The sequence below is a fragment of the Eutrigla gurnardus genome (assembly GCF_963514095.1).
Source record: "Eutrigla gurnardus genome assembly, chromosome: 15".
Lineage (NCBI taxonomy): Eukaryota > Metazoa > Chordata > Actinopteri > Perciformes > Triglidae > Eutrigla > Eutrigla gurnardus.
This window is the reverse complement of record NC_139938.1, coordinates 23764842-23786924: the sequence shown is the minus strand read 5'-3', so window position 1 is coordinate 23786924 and position 22083 is coordinate 23764842. Positions and strand designations below refer to the sequence as shown.

Below are 22083 nucleotides of genomic sequence, written 5' to 3'. Positions count from 1 at the left end.
TAGGGCTGCTGTTATTTATTATAGAAAGGAGGAGACAAGGGGGGGGGGGGGACTTTTGTGTAACTTAAGTTTGCTCTGGGAATAGCCTAGTTATTGTGTATAGCCTAATTTAGAATTAATGAGGCCAGAACAGGGTTTTGCTGTCCCACAGGCTTCTGTTCCTCATTGCCGCAGACAGACTTTGCAATGGACGTCGGTTGGCCAGTGAGTGGATAACGTCCCCTGAGGCTGTTTTTTTATAGAATTATTATGGCTGTGTGTAATGTAGGCGTCGCCTCAGGAAGCTGGCGTCAGTTAATACAACTTATAAGCATTTAAATAGGTCCACATAATCTAAAAGGAAGGTTTGAAGATCCCAAGAGAACAAAGCCCTAGTTTTAAAGAGTGTTAACTTTTATTTATTGGCCCTCCAGGCCTCTCCCCCCTAGTGCCATCCTCAGGAAGAAGCTGACCTTTTTAGCCCCACTAATGGTAAAGATCGGTGTTGAATTGATTGGAGATTTTGAGACATGGTTTGGGCGGTCTCGGTTGTAAAATCATTTTTGAATCAACACAGTTTTCAGTTTTCACTTTCCGTTGAACATGCTTTTTTCCCTGTTCTCAGCCAAGCATTGATCTCCTTTCATTTCTGGGAATTAAAAACATCCTCCTGCTGACACTTGAAATTCAGTAGATTCAGTCCTTGGTCGGGTTCACACTCAAACTTGAAATATAAAATATTCAGTAAGCGTTTTGTAGGTCCTTTAAATTGTGACTTCATGAACAGGAAGATCTCTGCCCAGCAGGTGTTGAACAAGAGACTGCGTGGGTTTGCAGATTTTGGGCATCCTCCAAGTGACGGTACAACTCAACTCAGGTTGTTCCTACAAGGGCTGGCAAGCAACTACTGGGTGCACTAATTAATGGGTTTCCGCTTGCACTCAATATAGAAATACCATCCTGCCTGCGGCCTGCCAACTTGCCCACTGTGGTGCATTTGATTCACACTTTAACAAAAACAACATGGGTGAATGCAATAATATTTCATAAGGGGATGAATCCTGCGTTCAGTTACAGCTTACTCATACTGATGAGACTTCGCCCCGGACTTTACAGCCAACTCTTATTATTCCTCCGAGCTGCATTAGCAGATTAGTTCTGCGCTCCATATCTCAACTCACAGCGATGACAAATGACAGCTCGCTGTCAGGAAGGGAGGACACCACTGCTCCTATTCTCACCCGTGCTGTCAGGGTTCGAGGTGGATAGTTTGTCACCACTAGTGCCCGTTTATATGCTTCGTTACTGCGGGTTCAAGCTGTGGCTGTGAGGGATCGTTAGTGCTGCAGTCGGATACATGCACAGCTTCTCTGCCTTCAGTCTCCCATCATTCTCACAGGCCGAAATTAGACTAGAATCATTACCGACACTGCTAATTACATCACTGAGATGCAGCGGTGTTTACATGGTAACGTGGTCATGTAAATGGGAGCCGGGGGGAGTTTATTAAATAAGTCAGTCAATACCGCATTCTTGAAATGAGCTGTATGTCACTTCCTAAATATACCTTTGCTGTGATAAAACGCTGAATTTTAATGTGCATATTAACAATTATAAAGGCTTTTTTAAGAAGCATTTTCATTGCATTGCGTTTTGAAACAACTGCAGGCTCACTCACTCACCATTGCATCTTAGTATGACTCATTGGGATGGTTCTTTCTGTACCAAAGGAGAAAAGTGCACACGTTGCTATTTATTGCTAAGACATTGCTAGGCAAACTTTATATCTCCAGCCTTTTATCCGTTCATACGCGTAACTATATCACTAAATCTACAAATCAGATACTTTTAAATGCCCCAGGTTGTGCTTCGTGTTTGGTAAAACTGCAAAATGGCAATTTGAGCTAAGACCAAAACAATTTGCAGTCTTTCTGGCCACCTGGGCACAATGGAAACGGTGATATATTATCACCATAAACGGTTGCCAGGGCGAACTTGCTGGCAAACTGTTGCTTATTTACACATCCAGCAGATCTAAATCATTCGTTTTCATTTGTTCTGGTCTGGACCAACTCCTGAGGGGTATTTCAGTCTCCTCAGCTGCTAAATGCTCCACTATGTTCACCAGCTAAATGTGTGTCTGTCTGCTGTTTGGTAGTTTTCGCTCAAATCAGCCGCAAATGAGGTTGATGAGAGCAGTGAGACTCAAACAACGGAGTTGTGGACTAAAAAAAAACGAATACATAGCTGAATAAAGCCAAAATGCTCTGCAGAGATGAGTGAAACTGCAAATTTGGGTGATAATTCTCTGCAGGTCCATCATAATATGCATGAGTGAGCCCTTCTGCATACAATTAACCATGTGATCCACGAGCCATATTGATTCGAGCAGCTTTAAGATTCAAATTCTATCGATCTGAGCCAGGTTTGTTTTATTTTCCTTCACATTCAGACTCTGATATTGTGTTCAGACACATTCGGGGCAAATGCATCACCATGCATGTATATGAACTGTGGATACAGCAGCAAACAACGCGTGGCTGGATGTAAGATGGCTCCTGCTGACAGCCACCACTGAAGGTTCCTGAAGCGGGAGGAGTTTTAAGAGGAGATAACCTGATGGATGGGGCTGCTACCTGCACGGCACTCCCGTAGATTTATGGCAGCATGGCTTCTTGTCCTATATAGTAATCCATTTGTGGGACACTGCATCATTTTTCTGACAGCTGAATTAGGGTTATGTGTGATTGCTCACCTTACTTTACAGCATAAAGGCTTGCAACATCAAATTCTGTGCCGAAGCCAGTGATGGGTTTTTTGTTATAATGAGAATGTTATGTAATGCGGTTACATTTCTGTGGGCAACAAAGGAAAGTGAATTCTGACAGCCATCCTCCCACATCTTTCAGTGCTGGTTCTGTAACAAAGAATAAGTATGGTAGGCATAGAAACCTGATTCTAACTAAAGCGGAGGTGTGACTATTCTGAGAGCTGCGCACTGATTAGGGAAGTCACAGCAACATTGTTGCTTTCGATCTTTTTACACAATTTGCTCGCAATAAGAAATACCACCACAAGACGTATCCATTCTATCTAGTGGTATCACTTTAAAGCCGCTATATTTCTATAATAATGTTTAGAATGCCAACGTGAACGGGGTCGCTCATGCTGAGCTGCAGAGAACGATCAGCTGAATCGGCAGCTCTCCTCGGCTTTACAGAGATTTATAGTGAGTTTCAGCTCCCAACTTTACTTTCCTGGTTCAGTGCCACCGCTCTCATGGCGCCGTTTCTAAGAGAAAAGGCTGCAAAGCCACCGTGCACGACCTGCTCAGCTGCAAACAGCAGACAGTCAGAGACTAGCGGGTGAGCATAGTGGAGGATTACGGTAAGCAGCCAGTCAAATATTTCCCTCAGGAGTTAGTGGAGACTGCGGTCAATAATTAATATGTTCCCTTGGTTTTTCTATGTTAGTAATAAACTCTGTGTTTTATCTTTGTAGTAGCTGAAAACATCTTAAAATATTTAAGCCACGTTTAAAGTGACTGAGAGGTTTCTTGGGAATTCACGAGATTTGGAGACAATCTGGAGATTAAATACGATATTTTTAGAAAACATTTGGGAATTTTGGGGGTATATTAAAAGTGTTGCTATGACGACGAACTGGACAACGCTCACCTAGTTTTGTTCTTATTTGTTCTTATTAATGTTCCATAACGAAGCTGATAGAACCGTTCTTAAATGGGAACAGAGTTGTGATGGATTTCCTGTCAGATGAGTTAATTTATTGTTGTTTGTAATCAATAGCAGTCACACATTAGAAAAATACTCCATCTTAACTCCTGTTTCACAGATATCTTGACTATTCCACGTGTGTAATAATATATCGTATTGAAACATACCAACATATTGTCAACACTGAGCTGGAAGCTGAGTAGGTAGAAAAATGAACAGATGAAAACACGGCCTCTTTAAAAAGGAAATCAACATTTAAATAGCAGCGTCCACTTTACATTTGCCGTCCTCCCTCTTTCTTCTGTTTGGGTTTATTCTTCTTCTTCTTGGCCGTCTTGTTCTCAGACTGTGCCGTCTTGCTCTTCTTGGCCTGGTTGGGCTGAGAAGCCGCCGCGCCGTCGGCCGTTAGCTTCCGTTTTGCTTTCTTGTCATGTTTCTTTCTGGCTTGTCCTTTGTCTGCTCCCGGTCTCTCTGTGAAGGTCGTGTTCTCCGCCGCTGCTGCTGCCGCCGCCGGCTCTAAAATAGGTATGTTGCGCTTTTTTCGCTTCTTTGTTTCTGGCAGAAAGCCTTTCTTCTTCTTTAGAACCTGCTGTTTGTTGGCCTCCTTGTCCGGTTTCGTCTTTTCAACCTTTGGTTTCCTGGGAACGTGAACACATGCAAGGTCAATAGGATGGCTCACATATATATTAAAAAACATGACGTGTGAAACATGAGCCCTGTGGGAAGAAATATGACGTGCTGAAGCTGAAGATTTGAGACTTTAAGTGAAAACAAGCCATTTAAAGAAGCCTGACTTCCTAGCTAGATGTCTTCAATGTCATGGGCCATCATGTATGTACATAACTGGGTTATGTATACATAATATAATCATGACAGTATGTCTATGACAGCAGAGCACACAGAGAAGTGTCCTTATTACAAATAATTCAATTCAAACTGATTAACAACTAAAACTGACAACACGGGGACACACACACCACACACACACAAACACAGAGAGAGAGAGAGAGAGAGAGAGAGAGAGAGAGAGAGAGAGAGAGAGAGAGAGAGAGAGAGAGAGACACAGAGACAGAGACAGAGAGAGAGAGAGAGAGAGAGAGAGAGAGAGAGAGAGAGAGAGAGAGAGAGAGAGAGAGAGAGAGAGAGAGAGGCAGCACCCGAATCACGTCTCAGGAATACAAGTTAAGACAAAGTGACTTGTGTGAGAAATATGATTTAATGCATGGATGCTCCAGACTGAGCCCGTCCTCGGTGTGCCAACTGTGGCCTTGAATAGTTTTGCTCAAGTCCCAGTGTGCAGACTTTTCAGTTTCAGTCTTATGGAATGATTTTGACGGTCTGCCGAGCAGATCTCTTTACAGCCGTCATCACTAATGCATGTTTAAATAAGTGAGCGTTGGTACCAACATCCTGTAGGGAGGTAGGAAGGAACTCTAGCTACTGACCTACTGCATGTATCATGAGTATTTATTTTTATTCCCACTAATTTGGTGTTTTATGTGCATACAAACACACTGCATGAGAATCGGCTCTGGAGCTCAATAACTCACACGACTCCAAAGTGCTTCACCACGGCCCAGTAGTTGTCCTCTAGCTTGCCGGTCTTCTTGAAAGCGATGGTGGTGGTCATGGTCTCCAGGACCTTCTTCAGGGGCTCCAGGTCCACAGACAGCTTCTACACAGTGACAGGCAGCAGAAGCAGAGGCTTGAGTCTGGACATCAGTGGTTCCCCCTCTCATCAATCTCACACTCGCAGCCCACAACCTACCTGCTGGTGAACGTGCTTGACCAGGAACTGACACAGCTCCAGGGTTTTCACCACCGTCTCCTTCACCACCTTGCTCTCAGTTGGACCGACCTGCTGAAGACTCTGAGAGGAGAAGACGCTGGGCTTAGACCGTTAGATAGATATGAATAGTTTGAAGCTTCATTCATAAACATACATAGTAAAATTAGTATCTAGCGGTGCATTGGATTGTTTCTCGGGTGAGAAGTCAATAAAAAAAGATAGATGTAATTATTGATCATGTTTTTTATCTACCAAAATATTCTGCTTCAATTTACTCAATATTTGTATATGTATTATAATTGTAAGATGAGAGATTTAAAGTTGTTATCCTGCATTCTTTTTGAAACACTGCAACTAAAACAAAGCTTGAGAAAGTAGAGGAGCTCAGAAAACGAGGACTGATGATGCATCTTATTAGCAATACGTTTTAGGGAGTGGAAACAAATCAAAACCCCATAGAGGAATTATGGTGTTTGGCAGATCTGTTTTTGTCTCACAGGTAACCGGGCGACACGGAGGTGATGGTGGTTCGGTGAAGAGTGGTAGAAGCACATAAAAACACGTGTTTACGCCTCAGCTGTCCTGCGGCCACACAGAGGTCAGCGAGTGCAGCTATAGTCATCGTTTATCACGGCACGATGCAATTTCATAAACCTTCCACAACAATATCATTAACATTCACACGAGCCTAAAGGATGTTGTTGCATAAACGTCTCCACTTAAAGTGAAGAATTGATTTGCAGTTATGTCGTGCTATATTACACGTAGATAAATGACTTAATCAGCTCAGGAGGTTTGTAGAATTTCAATTGGGGAAAATGAGAGCGCTGGTAATAAACCGATACTTCAGCAGCAGATACCATGAGGAAATTACAGGGGTGGAGAAAGAGTTGGAGAGAAGCTAAAAACATAATATTATACAATAATATTATGTTTTAAACTTACGTAATCTTGTGTATTTATTTTTTTTCATTTATTTCAACGGGAATTTGTCTTTTTTTATGCATTTTATTTGCATTTTAGAAGGAATGTAATGGGACACAGCTAGAAGTCCTGCAATTTAAACTCCTTTATATAATGTTGGGGATTTCATTCTACAGCAATGCATCATATTCCAAACGATCATAAGACAAAAAATAAAACCAGCCAGTAGAGAGTTTGTATGCTGTATAAATGCATCTCAGTTCAGAGTTAACCCCGTGATGGAACCCAGGACTGTGATGGAACCCAGAGTCGACCTACCTCCACCAGGTGACCTGCGACCTTTGTGCAGAGCTCTGTCCAAGGAGCACCGCTCAGCAGCTGCTGAACCTCCCTGCTCTGCATCGCCCGCAACACCAACACACACGCTTGGCTCTAAACAAACACAAAACCATGTCACGGTGCTGTGAAAACGAATTTCACCTCGGGGACAATAAGGTCCCGGAGCCTAATCTAGCAGCTGAGATGGAGGGAGGAAGGTCTCTTTACCTTTTGGTGTACTCTGACTGAAGATGTGATGTGTTGCATGATCGTATCCAACAGCTTCACACACAAAACCTGCAAATATAAACACACAGGTTGCATGATTTACTGCCTGCGGAGACACGAACCGTCTTCTGAGATGTGTCGCTGTACTCACGGGGAACCTGGTGAACAGGTCTGTGAACATCTGGGTGGTCAGAGGGCTCTTCCTCCTACCCATGAAGGAGGTCAGGGCATCTCTGAAGACGGCAGAGATCCGATCCACATCCGCATTGCCCATGAAACGCAGCTGCATACAAAGAGTGAGAACATATAGGATATCCTTCCACACGGGTGTGAATAGAAACAAGTCTTTCTTGCATGAGGAAAACATGCAGGAAAAAGGTTTTGTTTTCTTCTAATGGCATGGAAAATTCATTGAAACATCCATGTTCCCCAGACCATGAAATCTACCGATTCCATCTACAACTTTTGGAATCTGTTTTTCAGCAGATATGGGCTGCAACTAACAATTAAGGCGACTTCTTCAAATTTCTCATTTTGTGTATATTCAGTTTATCATCACTTAGAAAAACCACAAAATACTATATTATGTTTACGAAGCTGGAACTAAAAAAAAAGCACAATTGATGCATCGCTTATTGAAACCAACAAGAAAGTGAGTATACTCTGGCCAAAAGGGGGACAAGTTATCCAGGACTGACCCACTTCATGACCCAGTAAAGTACTCAAACAGACCAGGAATTTTTCTGATGCAAATCTGGACATAAGAGAGATGTTAAACTAAAAATATTGTCCAGTGACCTCAACACAGCATCAACCCTAGCAAAGGTTTAGACGAGTTAGATCAAGCGATGAATGAGTGAAAACAGGCTGAAAATGTGTGTTAACATACGTTACTTGCTGCAGCTCCTTCGGCAGCCTGTTCCTCTTTGGCCTCAGCAGGTGGCGCTCCTCGCAGCACTTTCACTACGTACAGAGACGCACTGCAAGGACAGTTCAACATCAGCAAAATACAAAACACTGGAGGCACAAATGGACCACGAGATTGCATCGTTGACCTCGGAAAACACTACTTTTCACGCTATTCTATTTTTGTAATGGTCTTTCATGCTGTGAGGTTGTATTTATATAAAACAGTTAATAGTCAATATAACAGCTGAATACAAACGTTTCGACGGTAGACAGCTTGAACACCCGCAGGCACAGGACAAATAAGCAAACTCAATCTGCCCGTGAAGACCGAGTGATGCAGCCAGAAGGCTCAAAATAAGCCGGTATGTGGATCTGGAGTTGGGATGTTTATCCAAGCATGTGCAGCGTGTTTTAAATAAATGATTGGCTAAAATATAACACAAGTAAGAACATTTCCAAACCCTTATATAACATTCAACGGCATATCATCATATATTCCATCTTTTATTCTTTATATTCCCAATTCACATGTCTTGTACTGAGACTGTGTGTGTGTCATACCCTATAAATCCTATTATATTTTTCTGGATCAATGGCCTATATTCTCCACATCAAAAAGACTCCTCAACTGGTCTTTAGTCAAGTGTGGAGGTTTGGCATCATTATTATTATTGAGCTCCATAATAAAATAATAAGCTGTACCTGAAATAGTAGAGGCAGACCGAGGAGTCTGACAGGTTCTGGGATTTGGTCATCAGTTTGTCCAGCAGGTCGTGGAGCTCCCCCTGTCTGTCACTGACGGTCTTGCAGTAAACCTTGGACCTGCACAGTTGGTTCCTGAAAAAAAAAATAAATAAAAAATAAAAATCACACAAAAGGAGAGGTATGCATCACTTAAAGTGAGAATCAATTCACTTTAAGCCATCAGCTTAGGGACTTGTGCCTTTTAAAATTAAATATATCTGCCGGCGATGTTGCCATCTTAACATTTGTTCATTTCTGTTCCATTTTCCAAGTTCTTTGTTCATATTTTGGGCTTTAGTGAACATTTTCAGACTTCACGTGTCGTATTTTAGGCTAAAACAATATAGCAAATGAACAGGAGCTTTTACTTTGAAAATTCAAGATAAACAAAACACCAAATTTGACATCACAGATCAACATTTAGTCTAATTTTTAAAGTTCTATGCATCAATCTCCTGCACTTTGAGAGCAACATTAAGAGGCTAGATCCATGAAAGACGTTCTGCTATTGTAAACAATGTTGTGTTCTAACAGTTCAGTCCTAAACACATGGCTTGTATAGATATGAATGCTGATCAGGTCAGATTGCAGGCATGTTACCTGAAGATGTCTGCAGCTCGGCGGAGGAAGTCCTGCTCCTGCTGGTCGCTGTCGGAGCTCATTCCTCTGTCGATGATGGTGAGCAGAGGCTCCACCAAACCCAGAACAAGCGGACTGCCGGCCTGCCGGGAGACGAACACCTCAACCAGGTCCAACACCTGCAACAAGCAAAGTAAGAGAGACACAGCATGGTGGTTGGTGAGATGTTGTCACTTTTGATGAAGCTAGGCTAGCAGTTTAACTCTGGTTCTTGTCGTTTGTTAAGTTGAGCTAAGCTAAATACATCCTGGTACCGTTTACAAAGATGAAACCCATATTACTTCTTATCCGACTCTTGGTGAGACCAGATCCACAAATCCTGGATGCGTTACCTTGATCTTAAAGTCTCGGACCAGCGTCTTCTCCTTCTGTTTTTTTGTCTTTTCATCCTTCTTGGCCTGGGTCTTTTTCTTCTGCTCAGAGAACAGCGCCGACAGGCCTTTATCCAGCTCCATCATGGCTTCATCATCCAGATCTTCATCACTGCTGCCGTCTTCCTCTGTGCCCTGAATATAAGACAGGACGGAGGACTTTAACGTGAACTGGGATCTAACATCCATGTTTACCTCATGTAAAACGCCTCTAGATAAGAGACAAGGGCATAACTGTATTAATGTAGCAGCGTTACAATATTAAACAATAAAACGTATTTAAGCAGAGCTGCTGGAAATGGTACTCATCTCGTGACATGCTACTCTAAGACAACATTTCATACAGGCCAAATACTGAAAAATAAAACATAAGCTGGTGCTAGACACACATGTGCTAGGTTGAGCTAAGCTACGTGGCTAACACATGTGGCTAATGTATCTCATCGCAGATACAAGGCCTGGAAACCCACCAGAGCATTCTGCTTCTGCAGGACCTTCATCAGCTCCACACGGAAATTTTGGTCCACCTCTCCTTCTTCCAACTCCCCCTCATCGTCGTCGTCATCATCATCATCATCATCATCCTCCTCGTCCATTGCTTCATCATCTTCATCAGAGTCATCATCCGATCCGTCATCCTGGCAGAGCCATAAGCACACGTTTTAGCACATTTTTCTTCTAAAAGTAGTACAAAAATCCAAGTGTAACAATCAAGAAGCACTTATTAAGTGGAATTAGTAAATAAAAGTTAAAATCCAATACATCAGATGCTGTTATTGATTACATGACAAAATAAAAAAACTATTATTTTTAAGGTTATTTAACCTGGTTGGGTCCGATAGAGATTAAATAACCTCATTTTCATGGGAGTCCTGGTCGAGACACGTAGCAGCACACGTTACACGTGAATAAACAAGAGATGAACTGACCTTCATCTCCTCATCGTCTTCCTCGTCATCTTCCTCATTTGGGTTCTTTTTCTTGGTTTTGTTGTCATCAGTGATGACCACAGCGCCGTCGTCCTCTTCATCCTTCTCGGGGTCCAGGACCTGCACAACACACATCATAGCCATCACTTTAAAGGCTTCCAGTGCAACACACACAACCAGAATCACTGAGTGCAATTAAAGATTACTCATTTGTTTTATCTGGGCAAACAGGGAATGCATCCATCTGTCCACGGTCTGTTCATACAAGAGACCTGCCAACGCTACGCTCTTTACTGAACGCACAACTGAGCAAACTCCAGAAAAACTAAGTAATATCACCTTGTGATTGGGCTGATTGTTTACTGATACAACATCATTTTATAGGAATATAAAACGGTCTTCACTGACGCCAGCTGTCGAAATCGACTTGCGTGTCGTACTCACATCCAAGATGGCGGTGAGGGCCGTCGCAGTGACATGGGGGCAGATGGAGGAGAAGACCGTTCTGCAGACTTGTCTGATGTGTCGGCTCGGCTGGGACAGCAGGGACAACAGGATGTCCACCATCACCTCCACCCACTCGGGCTCCTCCTCCTGCTCTGTGGCTGCACCCAGAGAAAACACACTTTAAAGCAGCATTGTGACTGGATAGATGGATTATACTAACACACTCATACTGAAGTACTTTTTATTTGTAACCGAGTATTCTCACAGGGTAGTATGAGTACTTTTACTTCAGTAAAGGATCTCATACTTTCTCTAGCCCCGCTGCAAAGACAACATCTTACATATCCTCAACTTCTAAACTATTTACACATCCAGCAGATCCATTTTGGTTCATTGTGTCCAATATTTACTCTCCTCTTTGCTCCATTTCTCCCGGAGAACATTTCTGGCTCTAAATTCTCCACTATGTTGCTCCACCAGCTAGTCACCAACTTTGTCAGTTTGTATTCTGGGCAGATATAGCACAGCTGGTCTTTTTTTTGCTGAAAGCAGCTGCCTGCCGAGTCGAGAAACAAGCTGAGCAGAGCAGCGAGAATGAGTAAAGCTCTGAGCCGTTAAACCAAAACAGTGTGCTGAAAGTGACTAAGGTGTCAGAGACTGTTGCTTCATCATCGTGCATGAGGTCTCACCTTGTTTCTTCTTCTTCTTCTTCTTGGCCTTCTTCTCCTGAGCTTTGTCCACGCAGCTCTGCAAGTCCTTCATGATGTCCAGCAGTTCCTCTGGAGCCTTTCAGGAGAGAGTTTTTGTGTTTTATTGCTTGGTAATTCAACTACAGTACACCATTCAGGCTGCTTTAACAACAGTATTACTACAAATAACAGCTCTGGTAGTATGCTGTACCTTAAAGAGGTGCATGCCCACCAACAGGAAGAGCTGCTGAAACGCGCCGCTCTCTGCAGTCGGACCCTTCTTTGCTTTCTTCTTCAGGTTCGCCACCGACTCCAGCATGCTGCGGGAACACACATGTAGAGCCAGAGCTATCCAACACATTCACATCTTGTTGGGACGCACAGATACACTGGTTTAACCTGTAACAGCAGCAGGAATGACTATGAATTCAGTGTTATTAGACTTTCGAAGTTTAAATAGACTAAATGATCCTTTAAACCTGTAGGGCTGCAATATTGTGACCCCTTTGGAAGAAAATCATGAATAAAGCTGTCTCCTGTTATCTTGTCCTGCTCTATGGGCAGAGAGGAAGTCCTGTTGTCCTACCTGTCCCAGGCCTGTGTCTGCTCCGGGCTGAAGGGCTGGCTGCTCACGGCGAGTTTTGGCTGGCTGAGCAGCACTTGGGCGTACTGGACCAGGTGGTAGATCCACATGGTGCCGTCGGCTGTGACGCCCAGCGAACGCTTTTGATTGACTGCGGCAGCTTCGGCGGTGAGGTCCGCCAGAGGCAGGTGGTGCATGGACAGGAGGAGTCTGGAGGAGGGAGGACAGACAGGAAGTCAGTGATGCAGCGGGGACACGACGAGACACCTGAATGAGCCTTCTGCTGTTTTTCATCCCGTATCTGGCTTTTTGTTATGATTCATCACATGTGGTGGATTTGCAGTCTCATAATTCTTAAAAGGTTTTGCGACACCAGAGAACATTTTAGTGCTGTATGATTTAATAAAGGCTGAGAGGGGTAAACTGGCTGCCTCGGAACAAAGGAGAAGATTTCATTTCTCACCCAAAGAAAGAATTGACGAGCACTGCTCTGGTTTTATCGTCCAGTGGGACAGACAGCTTCCCCGTCGTCTCTTGGATGTCGGCCGAGGCCTTCTTGGCGCTGAAGAACGCGTGGAAAAAGACAAACCTGCAAAAGAAACACCACCAGCTTAAGACCTTCTCTTCATCAAAAACAGACTTTGACATTGCTCAACTACAGATCAGGTCTCACTTGGCCACATCCATGATGAGATCCTCCTGCTTCTTCACTTGGTGGTTGTCAATTATGGAGGAGAGGCGAGAAATGATCCACTTCCTCAGGCGGCATATGGGGGTCTCGCTCCTGCAGAAGTAAAAAAATCAACCGTTACATTCACTCAGTTTCCAGACAGATAAGGATGCTGCTTAACAACACGACGGCCGGATGAACTCACTGTTCCTTTCCGCCCTTATTGTCCTTCTGCTTGCGAGTGCTGAAGTCCATCAGCTTGTCCATCTGAGGCTGCAGGAACATGGTCTTCAGCCAGTCCACGTAGTGCTGCAGAGATGCAGGCTGAAGGTGCTGCACCACCCTCCACACGGACGGCACCACAGGGTAGCCCTGGTTCGTCAGTGAGGAGAAGCCCACCATCACCGCCAGCTGTTTGTCGGCGTCCTGACAGCCCTGCAAGAAGTCCGACACGTAGGCGTCCATCTCCGGGGCCAGCTTGAAGCGGTCTGCTTTCTGATGGATGAGATAAAAGGCACACAGTTGGTTATATGTTCACCCCCAGATATCCAAACATTATTTTGTCTCTGTGAACTCGGCGAGGCTACTGACCTGAGCAGACACCACATGCTCCCCATACAGCATCATCACCTCTCCAGACAACACCTCCTTCAGCTGGGCTGCTGACAGAAGAGGCAGGGCGCTGCCCAGCAGGCGGAAGCTCAGGTAGCTGGACACAAACAGGACAACACCAGGGGACATGTTAGCAGAAAGTCCTGAAGCTAAGACCGAACAATATGATATATAATATACAGTCATGAAAAGGTAAAGCGGAGCTACAGGTTCTCTCAGCTGTTGAGGTAAATGAAAAGTCCCGGCTAACACTAATAATTTATGGTACGTCAGCTCTGGATGTTAGGATCCCTGGTTGCAGTCCCTCTACGAGGGCCGGTCTACCCGCGAGGACTCACTGAGCTGGTCCCGCCTGCTCCTTTAACAAGCCGTTGATGATGGCGTTATTCCAGAAGAGCTGGAAGCTGTCCTCCTTCAGGGAGAGCTTCAGGAGGTCCAGGACCACCGCTGGAAGGACGGTCTCCTTCTTCACCGAGCGGGCCGCCATCTTCAGCACCTCCGTCAACCTGCCAAAAACAAACATTTTTAAAGATGTTCATACTGCGGTAGTGTATGTATCCAGCTGTCATTTCATTTGATAGATACTTATTGACTTTGACACACTAATTATTAGCTGTGTGCAGCTAAATGTGTCTTTGGTGAGAAAACCGGATTAAAGGGCTCAGCGTTCTTACTTGGGGATGTTGTCAGCATTGATAATAGTCGAGGAGCCCAGCAGCTTCTTGAGTTTCTTGGGTTTGAGTGTTTGTGGGAAGCGCCGTAGCGCCACCAGCAGCAGCTGCAGCTGCTCCGGAGTGTTAAAGGCTGATGCCAGGTCAGTTTGCAGGGCACTCAGCAGGACCTCCTCAAACACCTCCTCTGGGACCTGAACGACAGCACATCCGTTTCAGAAAATAAATGGATGGGTGGGTTTTTTTCAATTTCCATAAATGAAAGAATCAGGCCTGCAGTGACACGTGACTCAGCAGCAGTTGTCACCTCATTCAGGATGTCCATCATGGTCTTAGTAGGCAGGTCCTTTACGTGCTGCCTGTGTGGGCTGAGGCTCTGCAGGAGCTGTACGCATCCCAGCACCACCTGTGGCTCCTGTAGACCACAAGACAAAACCTCAGAGACCACAACAACCTTCACACACACAGTCTGCAGCTGGAGATGGATTCGTGTTCATTTTGTGTCACAAAACACACATTTTTTTGGTTCAAGCATGATTTCACTCTTTTGAAAAAACGCCACCACAAGAATCAGAACCTATCCTTTTAAAGATGGATTGTGGTTCGACTACTTACTTTAGAGATGCGGCTGGACTGATGAAGGGCGAGGACGCCAAACAAGTTCCCAAACATAGCATTTCTTAAAAGTTTCTAAAGAAAAGAAAAGAATGTTCATTAAGAGCCCATTCATGAAGCTTTTGGTGCTGAATGAGAAAACAATAAAACACTCACCTTTTTCACCGTCTGCAAATTGTGCTTTTCTTTGATCCTGTCCAGTATACTCTGCAAAGAGACGTCTTCAAATGCACTTAGGACCTGAGAAACAGAATACATACATAAATGCACATCATGAGCACCAAAAAAAACCCCTAAATAACTCAAACTGTCAGCCATCATTCAGTGTGTTGGGTTTCAGAAGTCGTCTCCTCTCACCTGCCCCAGAGCCAGACTGAATCCTGGTCTCGCAGCCTCTCGTGTGTGAGCCAGTCCGTCCACCAGCCTTTTAAAGCTGTAATCCAACTCATCTGCCTGCAGTACACAGACAGCAACACGCCATGAAGCATGCAGAACAGCCCCTTTTCATTGTGGGCACACTAGTGACAATATGCTTTAGTTAAGTTATGACATCATCCAACTTATTGTACTCAAGTACAACTTTGACATACTGAAATATTTCCAATTAATGTTCCTTTATAATAAATGTAATTTTACATACAAAAGGTGGAAATGAGCTGGTAAAATATGACGCCTTGTGATACATTTAACAACCCCAGAGTAGGAAACGCAGTAAATAAATAAGCTTCACTTCAACCAGCTACAATATGAAGTATGTTGTTTATATAATACATATCTATTCTGCATAATGAGACCCCCCCCTTCTCTTACTTACATGTATGTTGTAGTTTTGTACATTTACTCAAGTTCTGTATATGAGGTACTTGAGTATTTGTATTTCATGATACTTTATACTTCCACTCCATAACACCTCTGAGAGAATGATCATACTTTAACGTGGAATTACTACCTTTAAGTACTACTACCGCTTACTGTTAGTGTCCTAACTTTACTCAATGGCAGTGATCTGCCTCACCTTGTTGTTGGTTTTCAGGTACTGGATCAGGTCCTCCACAGCCTTGAGCCGGACCTCCTGGTCCGGTTTGGCCAAGTCCCAGAAGAAGTCGAGGAAGACGCGGTTCTGTTGCAGGATCCCGGCCGGCCGGACCGGCTCCGGTGCTGTCACGGGGAGCTCCACCATCTCTACAGACATCTCCTACACCACCACAGCCGCGGTGCGTGTTACTGCAGCAGGAAAACACGTGCGTCGCACCGCGCGCCGACTGCTTCCGGGTCAACCACTTTTTTTTTCCCTCGCCAAAAACTTTATTCAGTCCGTGTGACAATACAAAACAGAAAAACGGATTTTAACAAAAGCTGGAGCAGCATTTTGTTATAATTTTGAATGATAATGAAAATGTCATGTCAGACTTAGATTATTAAAGCCTCTAGGTGGCACAGGCGGGTTATTAGTTTTATTTAAAGGGTCAGTTCACCCAAAGGATGGAAAACACCTTTTTTGTTTTTATATGATAAATATCATACATTTTGTTGAATGTTATATCATTGTCTGTTTGATTAAGTCTGTTATAGGTTTATTTTATGCAAAAGGTTTATGTGGCAATCTTAGCCAGGACTCCCTTGTAAAATAGATTTTAAATCCTAATGGGAATATACTGGAAAAATAAAGCTCAAACATCAAAGAGAAGGAACAATGAGAAAAACTAATCTTCCCGAGTGGAGTCAGACTTTAAATTGAAGCTACAGAAGGAAAATATAAAAACAGCTTAAGGACATAAAACAGAACAAAAAGATCTGTATTGTTCCATAAAAAGATGTTCTTTATTAAAACTACATGCAAACTCCATTATTCCTGGAGCAGATCAGTTAGTGGCAGAGAGTGATTGAGGTTGCAACAAAGATTAGCAGCCAGAGTCAGACACTGTACAATGAGAGTGGATTTTCTGGGGCCGCTATCAGTCCACGGGGGAAGCCAGCACAGCGTCCAGGGTGCTCTGAGCATCTCTGATCTGCTGCTGTAGTCTCTGCTTCATGGCCTCGTTCTGGGCCTTCTTCAGCATGTCCTGCATGTCCATGATGGCTGCCCTGTAGCCAGGTGCGTTGTGAAACACTCGGATAGCCTTGTCACCGCTACACACCAAGAAGCGCCCATTAATGTCAAATCTAATGTCGGTGATCTCCTCGCTGTGGACGCCGGACAGCTCCTCCTCCAGCTGGCCGCTGGCGGCGCTGTACATAGCCACGTTGCAGCCGTCACTGATGGCCACCACCCGTCCGTCTGGAGACAAGGCCACCCGGCTACCATCAGATGACGCGCAGGGGACTGTCTTCAGAAGGTAAGGGTCCTGCTGCTTTTTGTACTCCACATCCGTGTTCCACAGTTTCCACGTACCGTCTTTAGAGACAGTCACCATCCTGATAAGGGATGGAAAAGAAAGAGCAATCACGTGTTGAAAACAAGAGATGCCGAGGAAAGAGACTCCTTAATAAGCATGCTATTATTGTCTTTGGCTTTGTATCGTTATCAGGAAAGGTCATCCTTACCTGCGAGAGTCATTGTTAAAGGCGAACGCGTGAACTCCTGCAGAGTGGCCCTTCAGGTCAAAAGCTCGCACCACCTCTTTGAACTCTCCTCCCTTCCCGAAGCAAACCTCCCACACCTTCACATCAGGAGTGAAGCCACATGACGCTACAAACCTGTGAGCAAAGAGAGGAACACAATTACATCACCATGAGTCACACAGGATTTCATTGTTTGTTTTTCTCAACAAATAAAAATGCTGTTATCTGTTTAAAAAGTAGTACCATTAAGCTGCTCAACACAGGAGTAGCAGAAGTGGCCTGGACTGTAACTAACCCCTGTTTTGGTGGAGGAACAATTATGATAGCACATGCTGAGGTCATGTTCAGGTCGACATTAGCTGAGACTATTGTGTTGGCACCAATAAAAAAAAAGAGGGATGTAACCTGGCTCAACTTCTGACCAGTAACATCTTCAAAGAGTTGTAAAATCTTTCCTCGTGCAGTATTTTGGCATCTAGTTAATCCTCAAACTGCCTTTCCCAGATCATATTTCTCACCAGCACCTGAAACAATATCAATGCAGCCCCTTGCCTTGTTTAACACGTTGCTAATTTTGGTCTGCACCCATTCTCTCCTCTACATTGGACACTGCTATGGCAACAAGTTTTGTTGTGCGTAAAAAACACAACTCATTCAGAAAGTAAATCAACAAGTCGGGAATTATGAGCAGCAGATATGAAAGAGATCCCGTTAAGCATCAAGATTGATTTGGAGAAGCTCAAATCCGTCAGTAGAGAGAGAGTTTTACTTTGTTTATCCCATGTACACAAAATTTAAATCCGAACTGTTCTCGAACTCCATAAAAAGGCTGAAAATGTTCATGAATCACGTTGAAAGTGGCATCGCGTGTAGACCGACCGCGATGCTCCAAAAAATAAATGTTTAAAAGTGAAACAAAATGTAAAGAAAGTAAATCATTGTTCTGTACTCTCTGAAGGTAATGTATATATTGGGTAAAAGTTCATTAACGTCACAGAATTCAAACATGAAAATATGTAAACATGTCAAGCTAAATAATATGATCTTTTCTACATGATACTTGAAGAGGGGAAAAGCTAAAATGCCTTAAAAAGAAACACTTTGTAGGCCGTTTTCATTCCCAGCGACGGTGGAGTGGGACTGACCTGCCACACGGGGAGACGGCAGCATAAGAATTGGTTATCTGGTTAGTGATGATAGAAGCCAGCACGTCTCCTTTCAGGTCCCAGATGTGGATGCTGGTGTCGGTGGAGGCGCTCATGATGAACTTCCCTGTGGAGACAAAATACAGGCTCAGCCCTTATTTATTTTTACACATTACACATCTTTCAGACTGGTGACAAACTACTAACATTTAAAGATATTTTGAGTGAAACTAGGGTCACCTTGGGACTTTGGCAGACAGGCTCTCAGTCATAAACATCTCGTTACTCTTGTTGCTGATTGTGTACAGCCTCTGGGTGCCACAACTAAAATTTAATTTCTCAATAATAGTACGAGGGTCACACATTTTGTTTGTTAAAAACAAATCCAAGTTGTCAGCTGGCTGCCTAGTCAAGTGTGCAAATGAGCTGAGAGTTAGCGAATGAGTGACAGAAATACTAAAAACAAACACCTGTTGTTTTCCAGTCATATGAATGGATACATTGCAAATAAAAAAAATTATATTTATTATACTTCATCCTTACTTTAAACATACTATAATAATACAAACAAAATCTATGAATCTATTCGTGACTTAGTGTGTATTTTTTGAAGTGACGTTGTATGAGGTAATTATCTGAATTCAGTGTATTATCTACAGTCAAGAAACCCCGAACTATTCCTTTAAGACATTTGGTGTGTACCTGTCTCAGCAATGCCGATGTTAAGGATGGCGGCCTTGTGTTTCTGTGGGAAGTCCTCAGGAGCAGCTTTGAAGGTCAAAGTGCCGTCCTCCTTTTTGATCATTTTGAAGATCCGGATGGTATCTCCGTTAGCCAACCAGGTGATGAATGCCCTGCAGTAATAAGGGGAGAGTCAGTGAAGGAGGCGGTGGGATTATTACATGCCTGTTTTAAGTGCAGAATGCTGCTCTGGTTAGATATATTACATATTAAAACACAGTCTGCGTTTAAAGATTATAGGCAGACACACAACATCCTGATTCAGAGAAGTTGGTCAGGAGTAAGTAAGAATTAACCACTTAAAAAAGGACAGGAGGACAGCACAAACACAGTTGCAGTTAAACCTTTTTCCTTCATCCATCAGTGCTACTTGGCGTTGGACCTGGTTTAAGGGTTCCAGCTAGTCTTGGTCAAGTTTAGGTGTGTAGCTCATGATTAGGGTAAGTGTGAAAGTTGAAAGGAGAGAAAAGGGGAGACCTGGAGTCGGGGCTGAAGCGGACTAGCTTGGCGTCATCCAAATCCACATTGGCCCTCAGACACTTGTGTTCCCTGTCCAGGAAGTCTTTGGTGCTCCAGATGCGGACGGTGCGGTCTTCAGCGCATGACGCCAAGTACTTCCCGTTACTGCTGAAATCCAGGCACGTCACATTGGCACTGTGGCTCTGAAAAGTACACGAACACACACATGCTTGAAAGTAATGACTTGGAGAAGGAGCCTGCAGGGATATCATTTGTTCCTGTTGAAGATGGAAATGTTTAAAAATCTCTTACAGTGTGTGTGTGTGTGTGTGTGTGTGTGTGTTTTTACAGTGTCAGTGTGTGCTCCAGTTTACCTTCAGTGAGGCCGCTAACAGCGGATGACTGAATGTGTGCTGCAAAGCTTTTTCCTTCCGGCTGCGCTGCTTCTCCTGCTTTGGTTTCTTGGATGCAGGGCCCTTTGCAACGCTGCCTTCAGCTGAGAGACAAACACAGGGAGGGAGACTCAATAACATTTGAATATAAGACGACTAACTAAAGTCTTGTGGTACTTTTGGTCACTGTTGTGGAAAGTCTCCGACACAGGACAACACACAATAGGGGATGGACGTAGCATTTAAATCATTTTGCTGCACACTTTAAAACTCAGTTCCGCACTTTTGCAAATTCTAAATAAACTGATGTTACAGAAAAAGTATGACTTATATGTGAAGATTATACATCATTGTTGTTGTGTGTGTAATACATAACATACATATTTGTTTAGCTTTGTTGTCCTTGTTCTTCCATGTCTAGCTTTTATATTGTTCTTGGAGCTGTAAGTACATTGAAGGCAACGAATGAATGAGGAAGGAATGAGCAGGTTTGTGAAGGTTCTTCTTTCTTTAAAAAATAACCATTTTAACCGATAAAAAAAACTATAAATGTATAATTCAAAGACCAAATTCATCATTTACATTTGAAAATAGTTTGGTCTGCAAAGGAAAAAAAAGGAATTAAATGATTGTCTACTCAGTGTTGCATAACCAGTGAGAATACTGTTGGAACATGGAATATGAATTTTGTTTTCCAGTCCAAATAAAAGCACAAGTGACCCTACCCTAATGAAACACAGCAGTTCAACTGTGCTCTAGATCCCTACCTTTTCTTTGGGCCTTCTGCACTACTCAGTGATTAGACTTTAGATCTTTAAACTGTCATTTGTCAGTCCATTATATGCTAATTTGAAACCCCCTCATCCAGTTCCAACAGTGCTAATTGTAGAGTAAACTTCATCTAATGTTGAAGAATAGCTCAGCTCAAGCAACACGTTGGCAGTTAGTTGACTCCAGCTTGTTATAGGCTGCACTGTGCATTAAATGTGCAATGGGAGGTAATTAATTACATTTTCATCTATTGATGCATAATTAAAAGTCAATGGACTTGACAGAAAGCCGTCACCCCACTGGTCCATCAGTGTAACCTTCATCCATTGGCTAACGACCGGTGACAGTCGCTCAAAGTTGCTCCTAAAGTCGGCGTGAACGAGCCGATGACGTTGCACTCGCGTTCAGACTCTATGAATGAATGAACGTGTGTGTTAAAGACCATAGTGACAGTTTGTGGTGACTCACTGCTTAGGGATAGAGTTACGTTAGCTAACGTGAGTGCGTCTCTTACCGGCAAACTCCGCTGCCTGCTCTATTTCCTCTCGTATCTCTTCTTTCCGTCTTCCCACCGCTATGGCGACCAGAATAACCAGCGCTCCCAGTAACAGCGTCAGGGCGAACAGCGCGGCTACTTCCATATCTAGTTTTCTTTGCCACGTACTTTGCACTGCTAACGTCTACTTGGCTACGACTCGCAACTGGGGGTACTGCGCATGCGTCCAATTTCCACTTGTTCTTCTTCTTCTTCGTCTTTGGATTTTAATGGCGGTTAACCAACAGCTTCCGGGTGCATTGCCGCCGCTCACGAATCTCTCTCTAATCCGCCAATAAAACAAAGAAATCAAACAGATTTATTTCAAACAGGCAACTGTTATTTCCATCAGTTAATCTGATGATTATTTCAAATGTCATAAATGACAAAGAAAGACATCAAATGCTCTGAATTGGCCCGCTGGGACCAGTAGTTGTGCCTTTTTGCTTGAAAAATAAGACAAATTAATAATTAGTTAGGTTTGTGCGAATTGATTTTAGGGCCAATCGACTGATCTATTAACACTTGCAGGTCTATCGCACTCGTGTGCATTTAATACTGCAAGGGATAAGGGATATTACCCCCCATATTTTTTAGTTACATGTACATATCCTATCCTCCATTCTG

The 22083-nt window shown here is 43.5% G+C and overlaps 2 protein-coding genes across 3 annotated transcripts; both read right to left on the bottom strand.

The window, feature by feature from the left end:
• Positions 1-3948: 3948 nt before the first annotated feature.
• mybbp1a (MYB binding protein (P160) 1a) lies at positions 3949-16046 on the bottom strand. Of its 2 annotated transcripts, none has more exons than XM_084029171.1 (27): positions 15867-16046; positions 15209-15304; positions 15008-15091; positions 14852-14926; positions 14544-14651; positions 14240-14430; positions 13904-14071; positions 13545-13662; positions 13159-13448; positions 12957-13067; positions 12747-12872; positions 12287-12493; positions 11912-12020; positions 11701-11797; positions 11009-11169; positions 10565-10684; positions 10106-10273; positions 9597-9770; positions 9226-9383; positions 8584-8718; positions 7862-7952; positions 7124-7255; positions 6973-7041; positions 6745-6858; positions 5482-5583; positions 5264-5388; positions 3949-4351 (listed from the first exon to the last, which is right to left on the bottom strand). In XM_084029171.1, the coding sequence occupies exons 1-27, from the start codon at positions 16041-16043 to the stop codon at positions 3988-3990; spliced, it is 3870 nt and encodes a 1289-aa protein (XP_083885297.1). In that variant the 5' UTR covers positions 16044-16046; the 3' UTR covers positions 3949-3987. The 2 variants fall into 2 exon arrangements, with proteins under 2 accessions (XP_083885297.1, XP_083885298.1); XM_084029172.1 differs by having other exon boundaries at positions 11009-11163.
• Positions 16047-16648: 602 nt separating this feature from the next.
• On the bottom strand, positions 16649-21631 carry tbl2 (transducin beta like 2). Its single transcript, XM_084028808.1, has 7 exons — positions 21436-21631; positions 20133-20254; positions 19777-19961; positions 19261-19412; positions 18559-18685; positions 17396-17548; positions 16649-17266 (listed from the first exon to the last, which is right to left on the bottom strand). Exons 1-7 carry the CDS (start codon positions 21560-21562, stop codon positions 16807-16809), a joined length of 1326 nt encoding a protein of 441 aa, XP_083884934.1. The 5' UTR covers positions 21563-21631; the 3' UTR covers positions 16649-16806.
• Between the last annotated feature and the right edge of the window lie 452 nt (positions 21632-22083).